At 44.9% G+C, this 21964-nt stretch overlaps 1 protein-coding gene across 1 annotated transcript in view; it reads left to right on the top strand.

The window, feature by feature from the left end:
- MYBBP1A (MYB binding protein (P160) 1a) overlaps positions 1 to 21964 on the top strand; it is a 66889-nt gene that overhangs the window by 23626 nt on the left and 21299 nt on the right. The window contains exons 22-23 of the mRNA XM_010006067.1: positions 1896 to 2027; positions 4169 to 4237. Of these exons, the coding sequence (XP_010004369.1) occupies positions 1896 to 2027; positions 4169 to 4237 (201 nt within the window). The remainder of the gene's footprint in view (positions 1 to 1895; positions 2028 to 4168; positions 4238 to 21964) is intronic.

Here is a 21964-nt window from a genome sequence, read left to right as displayed (position 1 = left end):
GTACCTGAACCTTTCAACTTATGTGCAGGAATTAAGGCTTTAATTCTGCTGGCATTTTGGGTTGGGAGAAAACAAACAGGGCTTCCTTATGGCAAGGGAGGACCTGGAAATTACAAAGTTTAAGATATTATTAGCACCTGAAAAGACAGCCAAAGTTTCCAAGGCTTAGTGAGAGACCAGGAGTATCAATCCCAGCAGCTCTTGTCCTGTGCTGGGCCTTTCTGGAAAGAAAACCAGAGATCTATGAGGAATATAAACAACATACTTGCATTGAGGCTGGAGTGTGACATGCTTCACAGCATCCTTGTGTTTCCTTATGCTTCACAGCATCCTTGTGGTTCCTTGTCCTTCACAGGGAAGGCTGTTATTCCTATAGGAACAGAGCTGTGGTCGTGAGCAGCCAAGGACACAGCAGCTGAAGTGTTGCTCAGGGAAGTGACACAGTTCAGTTTGTGATGCTGCTGGTGCTGACACTGTGTTGAGGCTGGGAAGTTTTGCAGTGGGGAACCAGGGACAAGGGTGTGGTGTGTTTCCAATGAGCAGTGCTTCCTGAGCATGATCTGGAGCTTCTCAGGAAACAGCAAGGTGGAAATAGAGCAGAGCTGTGATGCAGTGGTCAAATTTCTGGAAAACCTTGTTGGTACAGAAATTGTTTACAGTAAACATCTGCATGGAAGGAGCAACCCATTTTTTTCCCTGCAGATGTGTATGTCAGATAAGTGTTAAGTATAGACACTTCACTAGGAAACTGGGGTCGTGTGTATCAGGATCCATCTCCCCTGTTCCACTCTAGCCTGTGTTCAGCAACAGCACAACTGGGGAGTTTGACCTGAGAATGAGACACACCATTCATGTGGCTTCAACTTGCTGTGTGACTGTGGAAAAATTGCTTGTGCAGAGGTTTGTAAGAGAACCCTTGTGAAGATCACAGCTTTGATCATTTTTCTTTCTTCCTAGAGAGTTGTGCTTCCCTGGCATTATGGGAAGAGTCAGGAATGGTGGGATGTGATGCTCTGCACTGGGCTGTTTACTCACCCGTGGTGTTGGTTTAGATCCCTACGGCCTGAGCAGGTCTCATTCCCCACTAGAGGGGGATATTGGAGCGTTTACACAGTTTGGGACTGCTGGATTCCTGATCAGAGCAAGGGCTTGTCTGCTGGGTACCTGGAAATCCTGGACAGAGCTGCTAAGTGCCTGTAGATCCAGATATCCACATAGACTGATATCTACAGCTGAGAATCATAGAATGGTTTGGGTCGGAAGGGACCTTAAGGATCATCTTAGATCATTCCCCCCTGCATGGGCAGGGACACCTCCCACCAGCCCAGGTTGCTCCAAGCCCCATCCAACCTGCCCTTCAACACTGCCAGGGATGGGGCAGCCACAGCTTCTCTGGGCAACCTGTTCCAGTGTCTCATCACCCTCAAACTGAAGACTTTCCTCTTAATGTCTAAAAAAAATCTCCCCTCTTCCAGTTTTAATCCATTCCCTCTTGTCCTCTCACTACAAGCCCGTGTCAGAAGTCCCTGCCCAGCTTTCCTGTGCTGCAGGATGGTCCTTGAGTACTCTGTGAACCTGATGTGTGTTATTCATGCCTACCACAAGCCTAGAAGTACAGCCCCCACACTATATGCAGTGTGTGTAGTTGTACTACAAGGCTGTGCTGCCCCTCACTCACTTGGTGACACTTCTCTCAGTACTTGGCAGAGCACGTTTGGGTCCCACTGGGTTGTTTCTTCCTGGCTCTGTTCCACCTTGCAGACTTGTGTCCTCCTACCTACCCAAGAATATCCTGTTGTTGGAAAAATCTGTGGTAAAAATGCATTTCTTCATTGCTAGTGATTCATCCTTGTGTTTCACTGGGAATTTTTTTTGGTTCTGCTTTTTCCATACAGCTTTTGAGCACAGGCTGTTTGGATGTAGAGAAGGTGGCTGGAATATATCGTCAAGCACTGACGCAATTCCTGACGAAACGGAACAGTGCCCTGACATACTCCATGTTCCATGACCTCTTCAAACGTTTCCCAGTAAGTGCTGCTGACTGTGTGGTGTGTTGTCTTCTGCTGGCTGCAGAGTACAGTTGTCATTCTAGGGAAAGTAGGGAGAGAAACTTCTCCCCTTTGTTGCAGGCTTTTAAAACTGCTGTAGGGTGTCCTAGGATCTGCTTAGACTCTTCATACTGTGTGCAGAGGCCAGGATGTCATTTAGGGTTTTGGTCTGGGATGCTGCATGGAGAATTGTGCAATCACAAAATTATTTGGGTTGGAAAAATCCTTCAAGATCATCAAGTCCAACCATTAACCCAGCACTGTCAAGTGCACCCATAAACTGTGTCCCTCAGCACCACATCTACATGGATTTTAAATCCCTCCACGTGTGGTGACTCAACCACATCCCTGGACAACTTGTTCCAATGCTTGACAACCCACTCAGTGAATAATTTTTTCCCAATATCCAATCTAAACTTCCCCTGGCACAACTTGAGGCTATTTAATCTTGTCTTATCGCTTGTTCTTTGGGAGAAGAAGCCAATACCCACCTCATTACTCTCTCCTTTCAGGGAGTTATAGAGAGGGAAGGTCTCCCCTCAGCCTCCTTATTTCAGGCTGAACAACCCCAGGATGAACAGAAGGCTGCTCTGTAAAGCACAGCCTAAAAAGCTCTCTATTTTTTACCAGTATTCAAGACAACGTGGGTGAGCAAGGTTTGCACAAATGTAGGAGGGGCAGCTTGTTGAAACAGCTGATGTCCCTCCTGCCCAGCTTTGCTCTCACTGCATGCTCAGTGTCTCAGTTCTCTTCCAAGAAGGCTTGAGATTCTGCTCTGCAAGCTGAATGTTCAGAGTGTCAGTGTCTGAAATGTTTGAGGTATTTCCTGCAAACTTGACCCATGCCTGGAGCTGATCTCCACTTAGATTTTAAGCCTTGGGTCTGAAGGTCATACAGTTCTTGAGAGATTTTTAGGTCAGAGTGTGGTAGAGACAGTTGCCCTTTCTCAAGGACATCAGCCTTTTTGCACTGATGTCCAACAGGAGGGTGGGTGGGAGGAGACAGGCTTGTTTAACTGGGTGAAATGCTTCTGACTATGAGAGAATCCATGCAGAGAGAGTTCTTCTGCATACCAGGTTTCTTAGGACATCAGCCCACGGTGCCACCTACATAAGTTAGTGAAATAGGGGGAAGAGAAGAGTTGTGTGCTGCCCACATGGACTGCAAGCTTACCATCCCATCTGCAGGTTTTACAGCTTGAGCTACTGTTCCTCTCAGACATGTCTTCTAAAGCCTTTACATTCATCCCTTTTATAAAGCAAAGATAATATACAGATACAGGGCTGTTTAAAGCTTGAGCTTGCTAGAGCTATCTGTTCTTTTAGAAGCCTTACCTCAAAAAAGAAGCCATTCCAGGTGTTGTGGTTGAAATAACCATCTGCACCATGTGTCAGTGAACTGTGCAGCAAACAGCTGCCTGTGCTTTGCCACCTTCCAGTGCCTGATAGACAATCTAAGAGATATGGCAGTAGGGTGTTTGCATTCCAGATGATTTCTCATTTCTTGTGTCTGGATTCCTTGTGCCCCTCAATTTGGAAATACTTTGCCTGTAAATGTAGAAACTGGTGGATTAGGCCAGAACAGAGGTTCATTGAGCTTTGCTGACAAATACCCTCCTCCAGAAAGGTTACTTTGATCAAGACTTGCTGCAGGGGACAGCTTTAAAGTAATCTGTCTCCAGGGAGGCTCTCCTGACACAGTTTGTGGCCACTTCATCATGTGGCATTAGATCTTTCTCCATCTCTGTTGTTCTCCACTCCACAGTATTTTCTTCTTTGCCTCTGGGACTGTTCCTCTGCACAAAGTGAACTGTCTGTGTAGAGTATCAGGCAGATGCAGACTTAAATCAAGAACCAGGCAGAACACAGGAGGTGAAATCTTTGCCTGATTTCTCTGATTTAAGACTTTTGCTGCTGATGTCATTGTGATAAAGATTTCACTCTGGACTGGTGCGAGCAAAGTTAATTTTCAAATAAGCTTCTGCTGGTCTCTGGGCACTTTTCTTTCATGTAGCATTTTTTTTCTCTCTCAAGGAGTTGTGTAAAATATGGACTGTTTTGCTTGAAAAACAAATCTGTCAGCAAACCACTAATAAGAGATTGGGTCTTTCTTTGTTACAGATCATGTGTAAACCGTTAGTAGATACTCTCGTCAAGTCTGTCACAGCAGGAGCCAGGCAACATCACCAGGTAAGAAGGAAAGCAAACAAGCAAAGCTGTATTAAATAGTCAATTAGAGAAGTCACTTAATTGTGACAGTTCAGATGATTCTTATGATGCTTATTTCTGTTTGTAGGGAAGCCCAGTTTTGAGAGGTGGGCTCCCTGGGAAATACTGCCTTAATGCACTGTGTGGCTGAAGTTGTGGAAGTAGCTTTTGTGTTCACAGTCATGAGGGTTCTTTGGTAGCATCTCCTTTAAAAACTGCCTCCAGCTTTTGGGGCTAAGGCCTGATTGTTGTAGGGGGTTGCCTTTAGTCACTCATTCCTTGACTACTTTCTTATTGGTGAGATGTTCCTCTGTATTAATGTAGTGTGTTTGAATCCTTGCCTCCTAAAGCTAACTCGAGGTTAGCTTTTTGTGTCTGTTTGCACCTTGCCAGCTGTCCTGCCTTTTCCAGGCCATGTGCTTCTGTGTCTAGCTCAAAGCCACCTGGACTATAGACCAAATTTTTGATGCCTGCTTGCCTGTCTAACACAAAATTAGCAGAGCCTCATCAATAAAACATTGCAGGGGGGGAGTGCACCACTTGCTGTGGCATGAGCAGGGAATGAGGCCTGTTTGGGCTTGCACTGCAGCAGGTACTGCAGTGTTGGTGCACACCACCAAACCCCCTTTAGGCCAGGGGCCCTGTGTTTGAAACTCTCACCCCCCAACTTTAACATGGATCTGTCCCCTGCAGAATTGCATGGTGCAGTGACCTTTCTATTTCATGAATACCTGCTTGAGTTGGAGGGAATATGAAGGGATGGGTGTGTGTTTACACTAGGGGTGCTTTACATTGTCAGTGTAAATTGCATTTCAGGCTCTTTTAACCAGAAGGAATGGCTCTGATTTTAAACAAGAGTAACAACAGAAAAAAAGAGTGAATTAAGCTGTTAGTAATTTCAGTGGATAGAAATAAGGATGTGTTACACAAATAACAAACTAATTACAAAGCACATACTTGAGCCTCTCAAGAGACCAAGGGCAGCATCTCAGACAGCTTAATTTACGTGGGTATCTTTGGTTCCCCATGGGGAATAGCATTGTCCTTCATTCAGAGCTTCCACAGTTATCTGCTCAAGCTTTGTTTGCAGTCTGTTTATCTGTGGGTGGGAGGAGTAGGGGAGGATGTGCAGTGCTCCATGTGTGGGAGAGTGGATAGAGAGGATGGATATACTACCCTTTAAACAAAGGCAACATGGAAAGTAAGCTGTGTAAAGCTTGGGAAGCTTGGAGTTGACTGCATGGTTTTTTGCTCACTGCTTCCTTTTCAGGAATTCTGGCTTCCCTTCATTACATCTCCAATTTTCCAGGTTTTCAATTAATTTTCCCCCTGATTCTCAATGCAAGTGTGCTTTGGTGGTATCCTAGGGGATAAGGTAGGGGACAAACCAGATGGGTGTATATGTCAAAGTGATGTTGTAGGTAAAGCAGGGTGTATAATTCTTCTGGAGCCTCTGCAGCTTGTGGCAGCCCCTGGATGGGTGAGGTGGAGGGGCTCAGCTACCACAAGGGCTGTCCTGAAGACACCAAAGGTTTCCTAGTACCCTGACTTGGGCCAGCCCTGACAGTTGAGAGGCAAGTGGGGTAGTCTCCCATTTTCAGCCCTTGAGTATGAGCCTCTAATCATTATAAACTAGCTTAGTCCCAGAGACATAAGGCTTAATTCCCCTTCTATCACTCCTATTATTAATGCTGATTGTTCTGGCTGTGCCTGCTGCATCTGTATGAACAGCTAATCCCACTGTGATTTTGACTTCTTGGCCCTGCAGATCCCTTTGGCAGGAGTCCCCAGGGCTGTGGGCTGGGGAAAGCTGTGCTCTGCATGGGAAGGGGGGTGCTCTTTGTGCTGGCCAGGGGTCTGGTGAACCCTGGGACTCTGGCCCAGTAGGGCTGCTGGCCTTTCCACAGGGCAGGAGAAAGGGATGTGCCTTCAGGTTGGGTTTTTAGGTGGTTTTGTACTAAAGGAAAAGTAGTTTGTGAGGAGGATGTAAAGGGGGGGTTGTTCCTTCCTCCTCACTTGGAGTTTATGAGCACAGCATGGAAGCATATGTAACAAGTTTTAAACCAGAAGGGTGAATTTGCAGTGGTCTTACTGAGGCTGAACTTGAAACTGAATCTTGTACTTGTAGCCAAGTTCTGTTCTTCTGATGTTCCTCCTGCAGTGCTGATGCCTGCAGGAGACAGTAACACAGCAGTTTCCCTGGAAAAGGAAAGAGCTGAAGAGGTTGGTGTCATTTGTGAGTTGGGGAAGGAAGGGCAGGGGATGCTTGACCAGGGAACAGGGCTTGTCATCCCAGCCAGAATTCATCTAGTCCTGCTTTAAATCTGTACATCAGAAAGATACAAGATGAAGGTCTGTGTGTCAGTGAATCTGCACCATCACCTTATTTTCAGACAAATCATCTATCTGAGTTGGGACTTCTCACCTTTTGTGAGACCACACTGACTGCAGGACACTATGGATTATGTTCTGTCAGTTCAAAGGCACAGTGACTCTGGCAGCTGGTGCTTGGAACTGTGCAGTGTTACCTGTTGGTTGGCCTGTTTTTCCACCTCTGCATTTCTTGAAGTGTAGAGCTGAAGAAGAAAGACTCCTGTCCCAAAGGTGCCTGTGTGCAAGTTAAAATGGTCCAGGCTTTAAAAAAAAATAACACAGTAGTGTTTGGATGTCTTTCATGTATTGAACTGAGAAATCTGATGGGTTTGGCTTTGTTTTTTGAATTTTTTTTTATACTACAGTAGCAGTTGGGATATTTTTCTAAACTCTTCTTCATCTTTGCTTTCCCATATGTATAATTTAAACCAACATATAACTTAAAGTCTTCTTCCCAGAATGTGGGCAGTCGCCTTATCTTTGGTGGGTTCTTGCACTGCTGTCTGCTTCAGAAAGAAGTGAATAGAAATTATATGAAATCACTTGATTGTAAAGAGCTACAGTGAAGCTTTTCAAAATGTCCTTTAGTGTGTGGGAAGTGCTACAAGTTAAAAGAGAAAGAAGGTGGTAAAGAATGAAATATTTGGGGTGGTATAATCCAGGTGGATGCACTTCTGAGGACTGAGGTCTTGAAAATCAATCACACTGTGACCTTGTATTTGCTGTACTGACCAGCAGAAATGTCATCAGTGGTAGGAAAATGGAAACAGTGCACACATCACAATCTTTTTGTACATATAGACAGATTTGATAGCTTTCTGTGAGGGTACATAGTGGCTGAGAGATTTTGGGCTGTTTAGCCTGGAGAAGAGAAGGCTCCAGGGAGACCTTGGAGCGCCATCCAGTGCCTGAAGGGGCTCCAGGAAAGCTGGGGAGGGAGTTGGGACAAGGGCAGGGAGGGAGAGGACAAGGGGGGATGGATGAAAACTGGAAGAGGGGAGATTTATGTGAGACATGAGGAGGAAATTCTTTATAGTGAGGGTGATGAGACCCTGGCCCATGTTGCCCAGAGAAGCTGTGGCTGCCCCATCCCTGGCAGTGTTGAAGGGCAGGTTGGATGGGGCTTGGAGCAACCTGGTCTGGTGGGAAGTGTCCCTGCCCATGCAGGAGGATTGGAACTGGATGATCTTTAAGGTCCCTTCCAACCTAATGCAGTCTGTCATTCTGTGATTTCTCTTGCTGAGAAGGTGCTTACACCTGAGAGGAGTGTAGCTGACATTCCTGGAGTCCCATACCTGCATCCATACGTGTGCTCTTAAGTTGTTTAGGCACAAAGGAGAGCTGGGGATATGCTCTTCAATTATAAGATTGGGATGGCAAAATGACAAGTCATCAAAAAATGGAGCTGGTGATACACCTTGGAGTTGATCTCATGCTAACGAATTGCATTAAGCTTCTGGCACAGATGCTCCCATTGGCAGAGCAAACCTTGCAGTTAGCAGAGCAGAATATGTGCTGTGCTAACAGGTGGGAGGGCTTGGGCTGCTGTTTTGACTAAGGATGTTGCAGTCAGTGTGGTGTCTTCCACAAGCACTAAACACCTTCTCTCAAATTCTCTTCAGAAGAAGAAAAGCGTGTGAGCTTGTTCTCACTTCCTGCTTTCTTAATGCAATTTGATCTTGCTACTGGAATTGTTTTCCAGGAGACCTTGACCTTCAAATTACTTCCTTGTGCCTTGTCTCAGTGGGTACATTCTTCTTCAAGAAAGCACAAAAGGCTTGTTTTTTTGGCCTGTGCTGGTGAAGTGTAAACCAGGGATCTACACATGTTTAATTGAATGATTGTTGCATGACTCAGCTACATACCAGAACCCTCCTGAGCCTTAGGTGAGGAATGTCTTCCTGGTTTATTTTTAGCAGCATCAGTACAATGAGCATAGCTACAGTAGCATCTCCCTCTCCTTCCATGACTCTGTGTGTTCTTGGGCTGTCCCTCTGGTGCTCTTACAGCACAAAGCATTTGGTGGTGCATTGTTAATTGTGGTGAGGTCCTTACTGCAGCCTCCACTTCCCTATTCCCACATGTGCTGGGGCTGCCAGAGGACTGGATGAGTCCAGGAACTAGTGTTTCTGCCCTAAAAACTTCCTTTTTCAGTCTGAGGATCAGTTGAGGAAGGAAATGTGTGGCTGGTTGCATTGCAGTACCCAGGCTGGCTGCTGATGCAGGCTTCTGCAGGCAAATGTGTGTGGAAACAGACTGCAGCACAACCTCTCTGGCTGCCTGGAATGACTGGAACAAGCATGTTTTTCCTTCAGAAATACAGCTTGTTGAGTAGTGGTGTTGGAATCAGTTGGGAAGAGGAAGAGTAACAAATGAAACATCCACTGCTACTGGGAGTAAGGTGTCCCCATCTCCCTTGTACTGTCAGACACTTAGACTGCTTCTACTATCTAACTTTTTCCTAGGGTTTAGGCAAATGATTTGATACCTGTCCCTTGTTGTTTTCTTTTGAAAAAGGCACTAGGAGTGTAAATTTCAACACAATTACTAAGAGCCTTTGCAATTATTTCTGCACTGTGGATACATCCCTGTCTTATTTACATTTAAAGCTGTATTGATTAAGGGTGTTGCAGTAGCTGGAATCATAATGATGCTATATTTGTCTGTCAGGTAAGTTTATTTTCTGTGATTTGGCTAGAACTCTGCAAGGCTGATGTAAGTGCAGAGCTGTCATGGAACTAATAGAAGTCATTTTACTTAGTGTGGAGATGAGAACGGGCACTGAGACAGAGTTCAAAATGTCATCTTATGTCATATAGATTCATTAATATTTCAAAATGTGTTTTTATAAAGTAGTCTGTGACAAGGAACCCGTTAAGATCTGCCTAACAGAGAGTGTATTTTAGGTAAGTTGCTAATTAATCTTGGTGCTTTGGCAGTCTCCCCAAAGGGATCAAACCTATATAGACATAAATTTACAGAACTGAAGCAATTCTGTGCCAGAACTGCCATCACCAGAAGAGTAAAATACGATCACAGAGTCCTGCCAGAGAGGTCTTGGCTGGTTGACAGTTACCCTTCTGAACAGCTTATGTTCTATGTAAATATCTAAGTTAAAAAGTAATTAAACTTTAATGCAGCAGGAGCAGTAAAAGCACTGCAGAGTATCAGAAGGCAGCACCCCTTGGTGTGTCTGTGTGGGAGTGTTGCTCCCCATGCTGTGACAGATGAACAGAGCACTACATTAATGCCTTGCCTGCCTTCTCACAGATAGTTTCCAGCAGGTGGTATAGGAAGGACTTGGTATGGAATATTTCTGCAAAAGCTGCTGCTAATCATGAAGCAAAATAAACCTCCCCAGCAGCAGTTCAGCTCTGCCTCTTTCCCATCAGAGATGAGAGCTGGGCTGCTGGTGCTAGCTGAGCAACAGGCCATGACTGAAAGGTTAGGGTACTGCACCTGTGTCCTCTGGAGAGCTGTCACCAGGGGGAGAGCTCGTCCCAGGGTCTGATTGAGGTGAGTTTCCCACAGGCAGGGACAACTTCTTCTGTGATGGAGTATTCCAGTGGCTGTTGTCTTCACACTCCTTTATTGTCTTTCTCTGCTCCATATGCACCCTCTCTTCAAGAAGTCGTTTCCAGCTGGAAAATGTATGTCACAGTGACATGCTTTGACTCAGCATCCTGCTCCTGTTTTTCCTGTAGAGAGATGGTCAAGGAGACCCAATGTTTTGCAAGATAAAGCTGAACTAGGGGTGGGCTCTTGCACATTTTTGAGCTATCTGATCATGAGCCAGTAAAGCCCTGTGACATGTACTAGCTCTAGGTATGTAAACTGGCCCTCTGAAGTCGAAGGGGAAATGGTTGAATGCTTAAGTGCTTTTCTGGGTCAGGGCCAGAGTGCTCTGCATTTTTGTGTAGAGATTTTTAATTCCTAGCCCTTTAGGATGTTATGAATGTGGATTATTGCATCCCAAGCTTTCATTTTTGCAAGCGTCTCTTGTATTGGGGGAGCTCAAAGACTCTACCTTTGGTGACCTGGGGGACACACACAACATCTATAAATAGTTTCTGATACTCTTGGGAAAGGTGTCTGATGCTACAGTGAAATGTAGCTCTGTGTTGAACTGCTTTATTAGCCAGTTTCTGTCTCTCTTTCCTCTCACATGTGTGAGATGGTTGAAAATGTAAAAAGATCTCTTTAAAATTCTCAGGTCCTTCTGACTGCATTTAAGCTGAGTGCTTAACATCCCATGGCATGGATTTTTGGTTGTGTTTGCATTGGGAACTTTGTGTGCTTGTGGTGTATTTCAGGTGAAAAAGGGACCCCATTACTGAGTCTGCAGGGTCTCTTTGGAGCATCATGCCTGTTGTTGGCTGTTAAGGTTTATTTTCTCCATCATATATAGTGAGATACATTTTAATTTATTTGTACCTTTTAATGGCCTCTGTGTCTTTTGCAAGAATTATCTAGCAGATGGATGCCTGTATTGCCCACAAACAAATCCATAATTATACCAGGCATTAATTGACTGGCACAGAGAAGTTGCCATGTCAGTTGTTGTCATTCTCCACAGTTGTCCCAGTCTTTATGTCCCACTGTACTCTGTGCAGCACAAACAGAACATGAAAAAGCTCCTACATGTCTTTTTATTCTGATTCTGGAGATACAGACTGTGTTTGTTCTGTTTGCTACTGTTCAGCTGATGGTTTTCTATCATCTAGAATATCCTTAGTAATGGAGAAAACAATCTACTCTGTTGCTGGGAAGAAAAGAATATTAAAAGCTCACATAGACTTTAGGTGTTACTGCAGACACAGCTGCTGGCAAGAGCTATCCAAGGATGGGACTGAGCAGCCTTGCACATGAGATGAACTTGCTGAGTTAGAGATCTACCATGCTGCAGTGATTTTCCAAGACTTGAGTAATTTCCTGGGTGACTAAATTAAACTTGCCATCTGACACATGGGGAGTTGATAGTTGTTTAAAAAAGAGAGTGAACCACCCAAGTGTGTTCTGCTCAGCCTGACAAACATCTCCCCTTCGACAGTTTGATGAGTAGGTATTTGTGTAGAGCAAATGGGAAGAGTTTGCTTGGAGGCAAGGTCATTGCCACGTATTTAATAACAGCAGAAGAAAAACAGGAGGGGAAGAAATGTCTGGGGTGGTGATTGAATTGGTGACTGTCTCAGTCGTGTGGCCTCCAGTTATAGTCGTGCTACAAAACTTGATAAATATCATAGAATGTTTTGGGTTGGAAAGGAGCTTAAATATCATCCAGTTCCAACCCCCTGCATGGGCAGGGACACCTCCCACCAGCCCAGGTTGCTCCAAGCCCCATCCAACCTGCCCTTCAACACTGCCAGGGATGGGGCAGCCACAGGTTCCCTGGTCAACCTGGGCCAGGGTCTCACCACCCTCACAGCAAAGAATTTCCTCCTCATGTCCCCTTGTCCTCTCCCTTCCTGCCCTTGTCCCAAGTCCCTCCCCAGCTTTTCTGGAGCCCCTTCAGGCACTGGAAGGTGCTCTAAGGTTTCCCTGGAGCCTTTTCTTCTCCAGGCTGAACACCCCAACTCTCCCAGCCTGTCTCCAGAGCAGAGCTGCTCCAGCCCTTGGATCACCTCTGTGGCCTCCTCTGGACTCTCTCCAGGATCTCCATGTCTTTCCTTTGTTGGGGGCTCCAGAGCTGGAGACAGTCCTGCAGGTGGGATCTCACAAGAGCAGAGTAGATGAGGAGAATGATTTCCCTCGACCTCTGTGTAGAAACTGTTTGGACAATCTCTTAGTACCACACCCCTGCCTTCTCTTTCTGCTTTCCCTTGGCATCTATTGAAGTGCCACTCTGCTAAAGTTAAAGCCCAAGGAAGGGGTCTGGCGTTCTGGGCAGGATTTCTCAGCAGCCTCCCAGAAGAATAGGGTCTGGAGCCACCTCCCTGTCCCCAAGGGCATTGTGTAGCCTGTCATGGCATGGTGCTTCTCTCAGTGGGTTGTGTTTTTTTTTTGCTCAGCAATGCTATTTATTTCAATGTTCCAAATAACCATTTTACAGACCTGTGAGTGCTTCTTATTTTTTTTTAACTTTCTTGAAAGCTAAACTTCAATGGTTGATGTTTCACTGAATTGAAATTCTAATTTCTCATTATCTTGCTGATGAATGTTCTCCAAAGATAAAAACTTTTGTCCTTGCAGCATCAAGACTGGTCTAGTGAATCAGGGACAGCAGCTAAAAGGTACACAGTGCCTAGGCAACGTGTTCCTATTTTGAATGCATTCTGCTCTTAAATCTCCTAAATTATTAAATTTGGCTTTAGCAAAGTCACTTTAAATAGGCTGCATTATGCTGTAGCTGCCTTCTGAACAGCCTAAAGAAAATCCTAGTACATATCTCTCCTGGATTGAGGAAAATTGGCTTTGTTTTGTAAAGGAGACATGTGGCTTCCAAAGTGTTGGGAGGAGCAGCCAGGTTGAGGGAACTGGAGGGGGAACGGTTTTGTTTTGGTCTTACTAAGATGAGTTACACTAACATAAGTAACCTGAGGTGTCCGTGGAGCTTCTTGATGTGTGATAATACAACCTATATGTGTGCAAAACAAAAACTGACACAGGCCCACAGGCTTTGGGGAGAGATTGCTGTGGGGTTCTTTCGAGAGGAAAGCCGCCTATATGTGTGCAAAACAAAAACTGACACAGTGAAGGCTTTGGGGAGAGATTGCTGTGGGGTTTTTTCGAGAGGAAAGCCAGCCCTGAGGAAAAGGATAGTGCCCCAGGTGATTTTGCTGCAGGTTTCTTGGTAATGTTTCTTTGAGCCTTGGCCACTGGGATGTTCTGTAAGAATCTTTGCTTTGATTTCTTAACAAAAGAGCATTTCTTGCTGGGGTGTTTAGAGTGAGGAGCTTGTAAAAGCAAAGCGGAAATGTTCCAAAATAAACAGGGCCATTTCAAGAAACTAAATTGTCTTAGATTATTTTTATTTTTTTATCTCAACTGTGACTTTGTTCTTAACTTGAGAGAGAAGTGTACTTGGGACTAGGAGGGAAATGGGCACGTTTCCTGACTATTCTTTTTTAATGTGGCAAGGGAGAGACTTGGATGTATTGCACAGAATCCATTGCTGTTCTGTTCTCCTGTGGTGTCATTATTGTTATGGTACCAATATCTCCTGGAAGAGGGGAGATTTAGGTTTGACATTAGAAAGAAATCCTTTAGAGTGAGGGTGGTGAGACACTGCAACAGGTTGCCCAGGGACATTGTGGCTGCCCCATCCCTGGCAGTGTTGAAGGGCAGGTTGGATGGGGCTTGGAGCAACCTGGGCTGGTGGGAGGTGTCCCTGCCCATGCAGGGGGGTTGGAACTGGGTGATCTTTAAGGTCCCTTCCAACCCAAACCATTCTAAGATTCTATAATTCAGTAACTGTAACTGGGCATTACAGAAAGAGCAAGAAACCATGAATGCTCATGGATACTCATCTGTGTTCTGTCACTGATTTATCTTGTGTTCTCATGGCTCACTGAATTATGGCATCCTTTTTATTTTTCAAGAATTTAGGATAATAAGATATTGACTTTTTTTTTTTTTAAGGGAAGCATTAAGACTGATTTGCCTTTCTGATCTGGTAAGTGGTTACCCCTGGGAGTAATCTCTATGTTCACCGAAGCAGCAGCCTCATGTATGGATTGTTCTGTATGGATTGTGGTGTCCTGAGGGTTTGCCTGTGGGCCTCTCCTGAGAGGAGCATGAAGTAAATAATGTCTTCCCCAGCCCTGAATGCTCATTAGCTGTATCTTTGTTATATGCAAATGAAATATTCAGAGCTGCTGTCTAACACCATCAGCCAGGCCAGGTGCAGGAGTCTGGAGTGTTCTTTTATCTGCTCTTTATTTTGACTGCCCAGATGTCCTGCAGACCCTTGATCTTGAGCAGAAAGCCTGTCAGTGAAGCCCAGTATTTCAGATATCCTCTGAAAAATGAGTATCACCTCTTCTCCCTGTGTGCCCTGACTCTACTGCCTTTAAAATCTAGCAGCATCCTAATTTTGTCACTAGTTCTTGTTAGGTTGTGGTGACCGTAGGAGGGAGCTGTGATACTTACTTTTCATGATTTTTTAAATGATTTTTTCTCCCTCTTTTCCCAGCTTCTAACAGAACAGGGCTGAAGGAAGCAGCTAGTATGTGTGCCCACCTGCACTAGGCACAAATGTCCTGTTGCAGTGAGCAGGCTCACAAATGGGCTCCTCTGGTTGGGCAAGTGCAAAATGAGGCTTTTGCTCTGACAAGAAAATCCTCCAGAGCACTGTTTGCAGAGGAGCCAAGCATGGAAAAAAATCCACTCCTCAGCAGCAGTGGAGGGAATGTTATTTGTAGAGTCCCTGATTAAACAAATCAAGTAATGATGTTTTAGGGCATGAAGAAACCTGTATCTAAGTGAATATTGTAGATATGTCCTACTCTGCAGGCAGGCTGCTCTATGTCTTGGTTGCTACTTCTGGGTTTTCTGGTTATACTTCTGGCTCAGGTGCACTGGGGTGACTTGGTCACTGCAGGCAATGGCTGTTTTTTTACCTGTAGGGCTGAACTAACTCATGCAGGTGCCTTGTATGAAGGTGGTTTCCATGGGGTGTAGCTCATTCTGCATTTCCAGCCAGAGTGAGCAGCGGTGGTTGCAGTGCTTGTGCCCTGGAATAGCTGTTTTTATGTTGAGGAAGAAGATGTGCCAGCAGAGCTAATGTGCTAAAACTTCCTGTAGGATGGACAAGGACTCAGCAGCAGCAGGATGAAGTTAACAGCCTGTCTGATCAATGCAACAGCTGCTGTTCAGAGCCTTGGGAATAGTAGTAGAATTATATAGATTTCTTGACTTCTCATTGCTGCTGCTTAAAGCAGGACATCTGAGCCACGGGTGAAGAGGTTTGTGAAGGATAATGAAGAGGAGAGGGGAGTCAGCAGGAGGGGTTAGAAAGATTTCTTCACAGTCAGTTTTGTCTCAATTGCTCTTTCCCAGGGAGCTTTGTTCTTTTGCACTAAGCAAGGTAGTAAAACCTCAACTCTCAAAAGCAGAGCTTGGCAAGTGGGGACCAACATCCTGCTTTTCCCACTTTTTAAAATTTGGTTTTCTCCTACTTGCAGGTGTTTCACCAAGAGGTTTCTAGGAACTAGCTAGGGAGAGGCATGTTGGTTTAGAGGTTTAGGTTTAGAGGTTTAGAAAGAAAAGTTAACATAAAAATACCACAACCCCAGCTGAGTGAATTGGTAATTTTGTGCAGTTGAGAAGGCCTATATAGGGTTGCCTACGTGATGGTGATTGAACGATCAGAATGGGTCTCATGTGACAATTCATTTCAGTCTGCTAATATCCAAACTGTTGTGAGTTGTTTGTAAAGGTTCCTGGGTGGAAAACATCCTCTTGTGTCTGTGGAAACCTTCTTTTTTACTAGGAAATAAGAACAGGTCCAGTCTACTTGGCATGCAGCTGGGTTGCAGGGCAGATTGGCTTATTCTGAAGCACTGAAAATTCCAAGAGCTTGATGACTTAGGATGTTGGGTGGGAGTACACTGGGTAAGATTGCTTTTTGCTTCCAAGGTTGTAAAATGTGATTTAGGGGTGACTTAAATGCTTTACATGTTGTAATTAACTACCCTTGCAAAATTTTTCCTCATCCGTTTGTTGCAGGAACTTAATTGAAGCTGTAAAATATGATTTGTTTTGATCACTTTTTGGCGAGGAGAATTTTGTGCCTGGGCTCATATAAATCTCTTGATTTGGTGCTTTTTTGGCAAGGCCAGTCCAAGGGAGGGCTGGGAGGAACCTCCTCTCACACAGTGCTTGGTGCAGGGGGAAGGTGTGGGAGGAGGGGTAGTGATGGATGGGTGGGGGTTTCTGATGGGTGGGGTGTTTCTGATCAACATTTACTTCTACTGCATTATTGTGCTTTGTCTGTTCCTGGAGGCAGGAGGGCAGATTTGCACAGGGAAACTGGTGTCTAGTAGGACAACTTCTGTGCTGGCCAGATTGTGTCCTGCTCACGTTCTGCCTTCGGACTGTGTCAGCACTGGCTGAGGGAACGTCTTGAAGGAACTGATGGATTAGTTTGAAGACTGAATTGTAGCAGGAAATAATGAATTCAGCTCCTGAGGATCACGAAGAGGAGATGTTTGTGGTTTTTCCTGGGCCAGCATGAGCTCCCTGACTCTGCTTGCAGGCTCCAGGGGTCTGTCTTGAGAGCCAGAGCAGCCTGGGCTCTGTGCTGTGACACTGCTGTCACACAGGCCTGCTCTGCCCATGGCCCTGAGTGTGACAGGCCCTGCAGACAGGAGGCTTCTTCCCACTGGTTGCTGCAGCGTGGTGCTCAGCAGGGCTCTGAGCTCTGCTTGAGCCTGGAGATGTCCAGGGGGGCAGCCAGGAACAGGGTACGGGGAAAGGCAGTCCCTGGGTCGCTTATTCAGAAGGGACAACAGGGTAAATTTGGGGTAAAACTAGCTGTATAATTCATGATGCTGCCCTGGAGCATTGGCAGCACATTTTTAAACCAAGGAATAGTTAGGGAGGTGCTCAGGTGTCCTAGCAAGGGCAGTTCTGCATAATCAAATGTGCAAGCCATGTTCTCATGACAGTCACATTTATCCCAGAAGGCTCTGGCACTTTCCAGCCTGAAACCTTTTAAATAGCTGCTAGATTACAGAATTGTGACAGGATTGTCAGAGTTAGAAGGGACCTCTAGAGATCATCTAGTCAAACCCCTTGCTAAAGCAGGATGGCCTGGAGCACATTACACAGGACTGCATCCAGGGGGGTTTTGAATATCTTCAGAGAAGGAGACTCCACAACCTCTCTGAACAGCCTGTTCCAGTGCTTTGTCACCCCCATAGTAAAGAATTTTCTCCTTTTATTTCAGTGGCACTTCCCATGTTCCAGCTTGTGCCCATTGCCCCTTGTTCTAACACTGGGCACTACTGAGCAGAGTCTGGCTCCATCCTCCTGCACCCACCCTGAGATACTTCCAGGCATTAATAATGTCTCCCTTCAGCCTTCTCCAGGCTGAACAGTCCCAGCTCTCTCAGCCTTTCCTCATCAGGGAGATGCTCCAACCCCCCAGTCATCTTTGTTGCCTTCCCCTGGACACTCTCCAGCAGTTCCCTGTCTCTTGAACTGGGGAACCCAGAACTGCACCCAGTTCTCCAGATGTGGCCTCACCAGGCAGAGCAGAGGGGCAGAATGACCTCTCTCAACCTACTACCCACACTCTTCCTTATGCACCCCAGGATTCCACTGACCCTCTTGGCAGCAAGGACATGTTGCTGGCTCATGGATCATTTACTGTCTACCAGGAGTCCCACGTCCTGCTCCTCAGAACTGCTTTCCAGCAGGTCCACCCCTAACCTGTAAGAGAATCTTGGCTTCAGTGCTTGTGTGTGCCTTGTTCCAGCAGTGCTGAGGCAGTTAAAAATTAATTTTTGTTCTCAAAAACAGTTTTCTTAAGCAACAACCAGGGCTTTGCTTTATCCTCCCTTCCCATTGAATTTGAAACATGTATGGAACGTGTGTGTGTGCCATGTGTGAAATGCTGCAGCTGCAGCTTATGGATTGAGGAAAACTGATTTGGCAGCTATTTCTTAATCATCTCTGTTTTTCACTTTTTCCATCTAAAGCCTTCAAATAAGTTTTGTATGTTTAAAGTAAATAATTGGTGTTTGATGCTTGTTTAGTGAGGATACTGGTTAGGGATATTGAGGGATAACTTTTTGTTTGTCCTTAACTTTGGAAAGAGTCCTTTATTTTTCCTCTTCTTGCCTCCCCTAGAGAATTTGCAGCTTGGTCCTCTTGTCAACAGAGGTCAACAGGCTGTGTGAAACTCCAGCCTTTTAAGTTAGTCACAAGTTGAAATCCTTTGTTAAATATTGTCATGACAGTTCTTAGCCTAGAAGACTGTCTTGCCTGTAGTGTTGGTGTGCTCTGTCTTCTGTAATTCCAATTATAACATGTCAAAAAAGGTTAAGATACTTGTGTGTGTGTGTACACACACACATACATATATATATATACACATACACACATTGAACTGCCATTGCTTCTAAACAGCCTGCTGTGGATTTCCTGGGGCCTTGTTCTTTCCCTCTCATAATGGGCTTTTGAATAAGCTGCTAGTCTGTTCCTAATTTGGACTCTGCCTGCCAAACCATTATCAAACTTGCAGCTTTTAGGCTCAGAAATGCTCAAATGCATGAAAGAAACGTGGTAGAGAAATTAAAGCAAACCCTGAAACTCAGGGCTGCTCTGTTGGAGCCTTTCTCTCCATCCTACACCCAAAGTAAATGTAAAATAGAGTGGTTTAATGGTGGGAGTAGAAATGGGGATAGATTGGCATTTCATAGCTTTGCATGGTGTTTTACAAAAGCTTTGACAGTAATTGGAAGACACTTTTGCTGTGTATTTGCCCTGTATTAATAAATTACAGGTTATTCTCCTATAACTGATAACCCTCTTAGTTGGAGCTTGCCTTGCGTTTGGGTTTTGAGAGACAAGGTTTAAACATGGAACAAATTGTGGATAGCTGGAGGATTTATTTTATAGTTTGACTATTTCTTAAAATTCAAAGAAAGCTGATTTAGAATTTCCCATATTCCTGGAATATGTTCTTTTACCAAAGGTTTCCTGGTAGCATTTGTCACGAATGAAGTGTGTGATTCATGTGGTTGCAGTCTTAAAAGGCTTGGCAGGTGAGAATTTCTAGAAGTGCAATTATTTTTTTGCCCTGTCCCTATGGATGTAGAACAGTCTAAATGCTGAAGATTTCATAGGGAGAGCTGGTGTTTTTGGCACTGAATCAGATGTGCTGGCAGGTCAGGTTGAGCTGGAGCTTTGCTGCTGTGCTGTGTGTACCAGAAGGGAGATATCAGGGCTCTGAAATACTAGTAGCCCGTGTGGTGTGATGCCACCTGTGTATTTTTGTCTCCTGGACTTCCAAGAACAGTGAAGTGATGGTAGCACTAAAGCTCCTGATGTTTCTGCAGTTCTAAAAACATATTTGATATGCAGAAACTTGTAGTTTTGCAGGAAAGTTTTCTTGTTTTATATATATATATATACACACACACGTGTGTGTGTGTGTGTGTGTGTATATAGGTATTTTTTATATATATAAAGGGAAAAAGAAGCTCTTGCCATGCTGATGACATGCTTCATGTTGATAAAACCGTGTCCCTGATGCAAAAATGATAGACATAAGGTGGGGAAAATCCCCCTTGGTGTCATGGTTAAGCATTTAAACTCCCCACTGCTTCTGTCATAACATGCAGGGGGGACTGATGAGGCTCAAATTCTGTCCTGGGTCAGACCTAAGGAGGTGTTTCTGTCCTGCTATGTGCGTCAGGCAGGCCAGTTGTCAAACTTACAGCCTCTTTCCTGTGAGCTGGAAATGCCAGAAGGAACTTGGCAGGGTTAATCAGCTGCAGCCTCTGAGGTGCCTTGAGATCATCTGACCAAATGGCTGTGTGAGAACGTGGATGTGGTGTTTGGGTGTTGCAGTGTGGGCACATCTTCAGTCCCAGGATCTTCAGATGGTGGCAGAGGGTGACTGCTGATTTCAGTGTCTTTTCTCATGGGACTCTGTCTGTGTGGTATCTTTTTTCACTTTCTTGCAAAGCCAGCTCCAGCCAGCTCCCTAAAACACTCGGGACTGAGAAAATAATTTCACATCAGAAACAATGTCTTCTTATTAACAATGTGCTTTCCTTGGAAAAATAGCCGTGAATTCAGGTCATGCCTTCATCTCTTTGACTATTGCAAACACTGCAAATTTCTACATCCTTGCAAAGCCTTGTTTGTTACTGGCTTTTCTCTTTCACCACTGCAGTGATGGAAAGACATCTTGATCTATTCCTCTCCATCCAGCTCACCTGGATGGTGAGTCACCTGGGAAGAGCTGCTCTCCTGACCTACCCAACTGCTGCACCTGTGCTAGATATTTGTTTTCACCAAGAAAGCAGTGGCTGTGCTGGGTAGGGTTTAGTCTGCTCTTTGCCATTCTGAGTAGTCAAGCTGCATGTCTTGTCCTTTACTGGGAAGGGGAAGGGTAGGTTGTATAACTCAGCAACCCTGCCAGCTTGCACTCCTTGTCAGCATCTAAATAAGGTAGGTGAGCACATCTGGGAGTTACCAGCACATCTTGGTTATGGCAGTGAGCACGTTGACTATTTCAGGGAGAAATCTTGACCATTTATACTGAATGGCATTTTCTGTAATCACTGTAGATAAGAAAGAAATAAACAAAGCTGGCAGAGAATCACAGGGTCAGCACTGCATTTAGTTATTGTTTGTTCTGTTCTCCCACGTGGACTGATAATGAGTGTTTCTGCTTCATTTAGTCATATTGTTGATAGATATATCTGGGAGTGTCTGGATGTATCTACTTGAATGTCCCTGCTTGAATAGAGTTCACATGTATTTATTTACTATTTTATGATCTTTCTTTTTAAAAACTGAGAGAATGTTTCCATTAGGCAACTGGATGACTCCTAGGGCACAGGATGGGCTGCAACATTCTCCTTCACTCTTAATAAAAAGCTCTAATATGACTGTCAACTACTTTTAACTATTCTCACACATTCTCATTTCAGGGACTGTGCATGTGCAAGGGGATATGATTTTCTCTCTTCTGAACCAGACTGGAGTTTGGTAGCTGGGACTCTTGGGTCTTCTGCTATTTTTGTCCATTTGTGAAGTGTTGATAATACTTGGCTCTCTCATAGGGCTGTCATGAACACAGCAGGCTTGATTTGGCACTGAGAAAATGCAGAGAATCTTCTGTGATGTCCTTGGGAAGAATATTGTTCTGGCAGCCTCCAAAATTGCCAAATGTTTGCGAGACACACAGAAAAATCAATGATGCTATGAAGGGCAGGAGGGTCAGAACTGGGGAGTTGTTGAGCTCCAAGTCTGTGCTGTGTTTTTTTGGGAGTACTTTCCATACTTTGGATTGCTGCTGGTCTGTGATGGGATGGTGAAACGTGTCTGGTCCCTGCCTCATGGATAAAAGACACATCTGAACATGTTAAGGGTAAATGATAGACTGTGAGAAATTATCAGGGTTGATAGTGTTCAGATGCCAAAGATCTGAACAAGGTGGGGTGGCTTGGCTCCTCCAGGTGTTCTGTGTGTGGCCTTGCACTTCAAAAGCCTTGGTGAGGAGGCAGGAATTGGCTGTTTGTGTAAGGGTGATTGGTCCCAGTAACTTCTGAGGAAGCTGTAAGAAAGTAGGCAGGAATCAGACGTGCAGTGTTCCTTGTTACTACTGTTTCTTTTTTCTACTGCTCAGCAAAGAGAGGGCTTGTGTCTTTGAGTGCA

The sequence above is a fragment of the Chaetura pelagica genome, unplaced genomic scaffold, assembly GCF_000747805.2.
Source record: "Chaetura pelagica isolate M959 unplaced genomic scaffold, ChaPel_1.0 scaffold49, whole genome shotgun sequence".
Classification (NCBI taxonomy): domain Eukaryota; kingdom Metazoa; phylum Chordata; class Aves; order Apodiformes; family Apodidae; genus Chaetura; species Chaetura pelagica.
The sequence above is the reverse complement of the archived record's forward strand: the minus strand, read 5'-3'. Positions and strand labels throughout refer to the sequence as shown.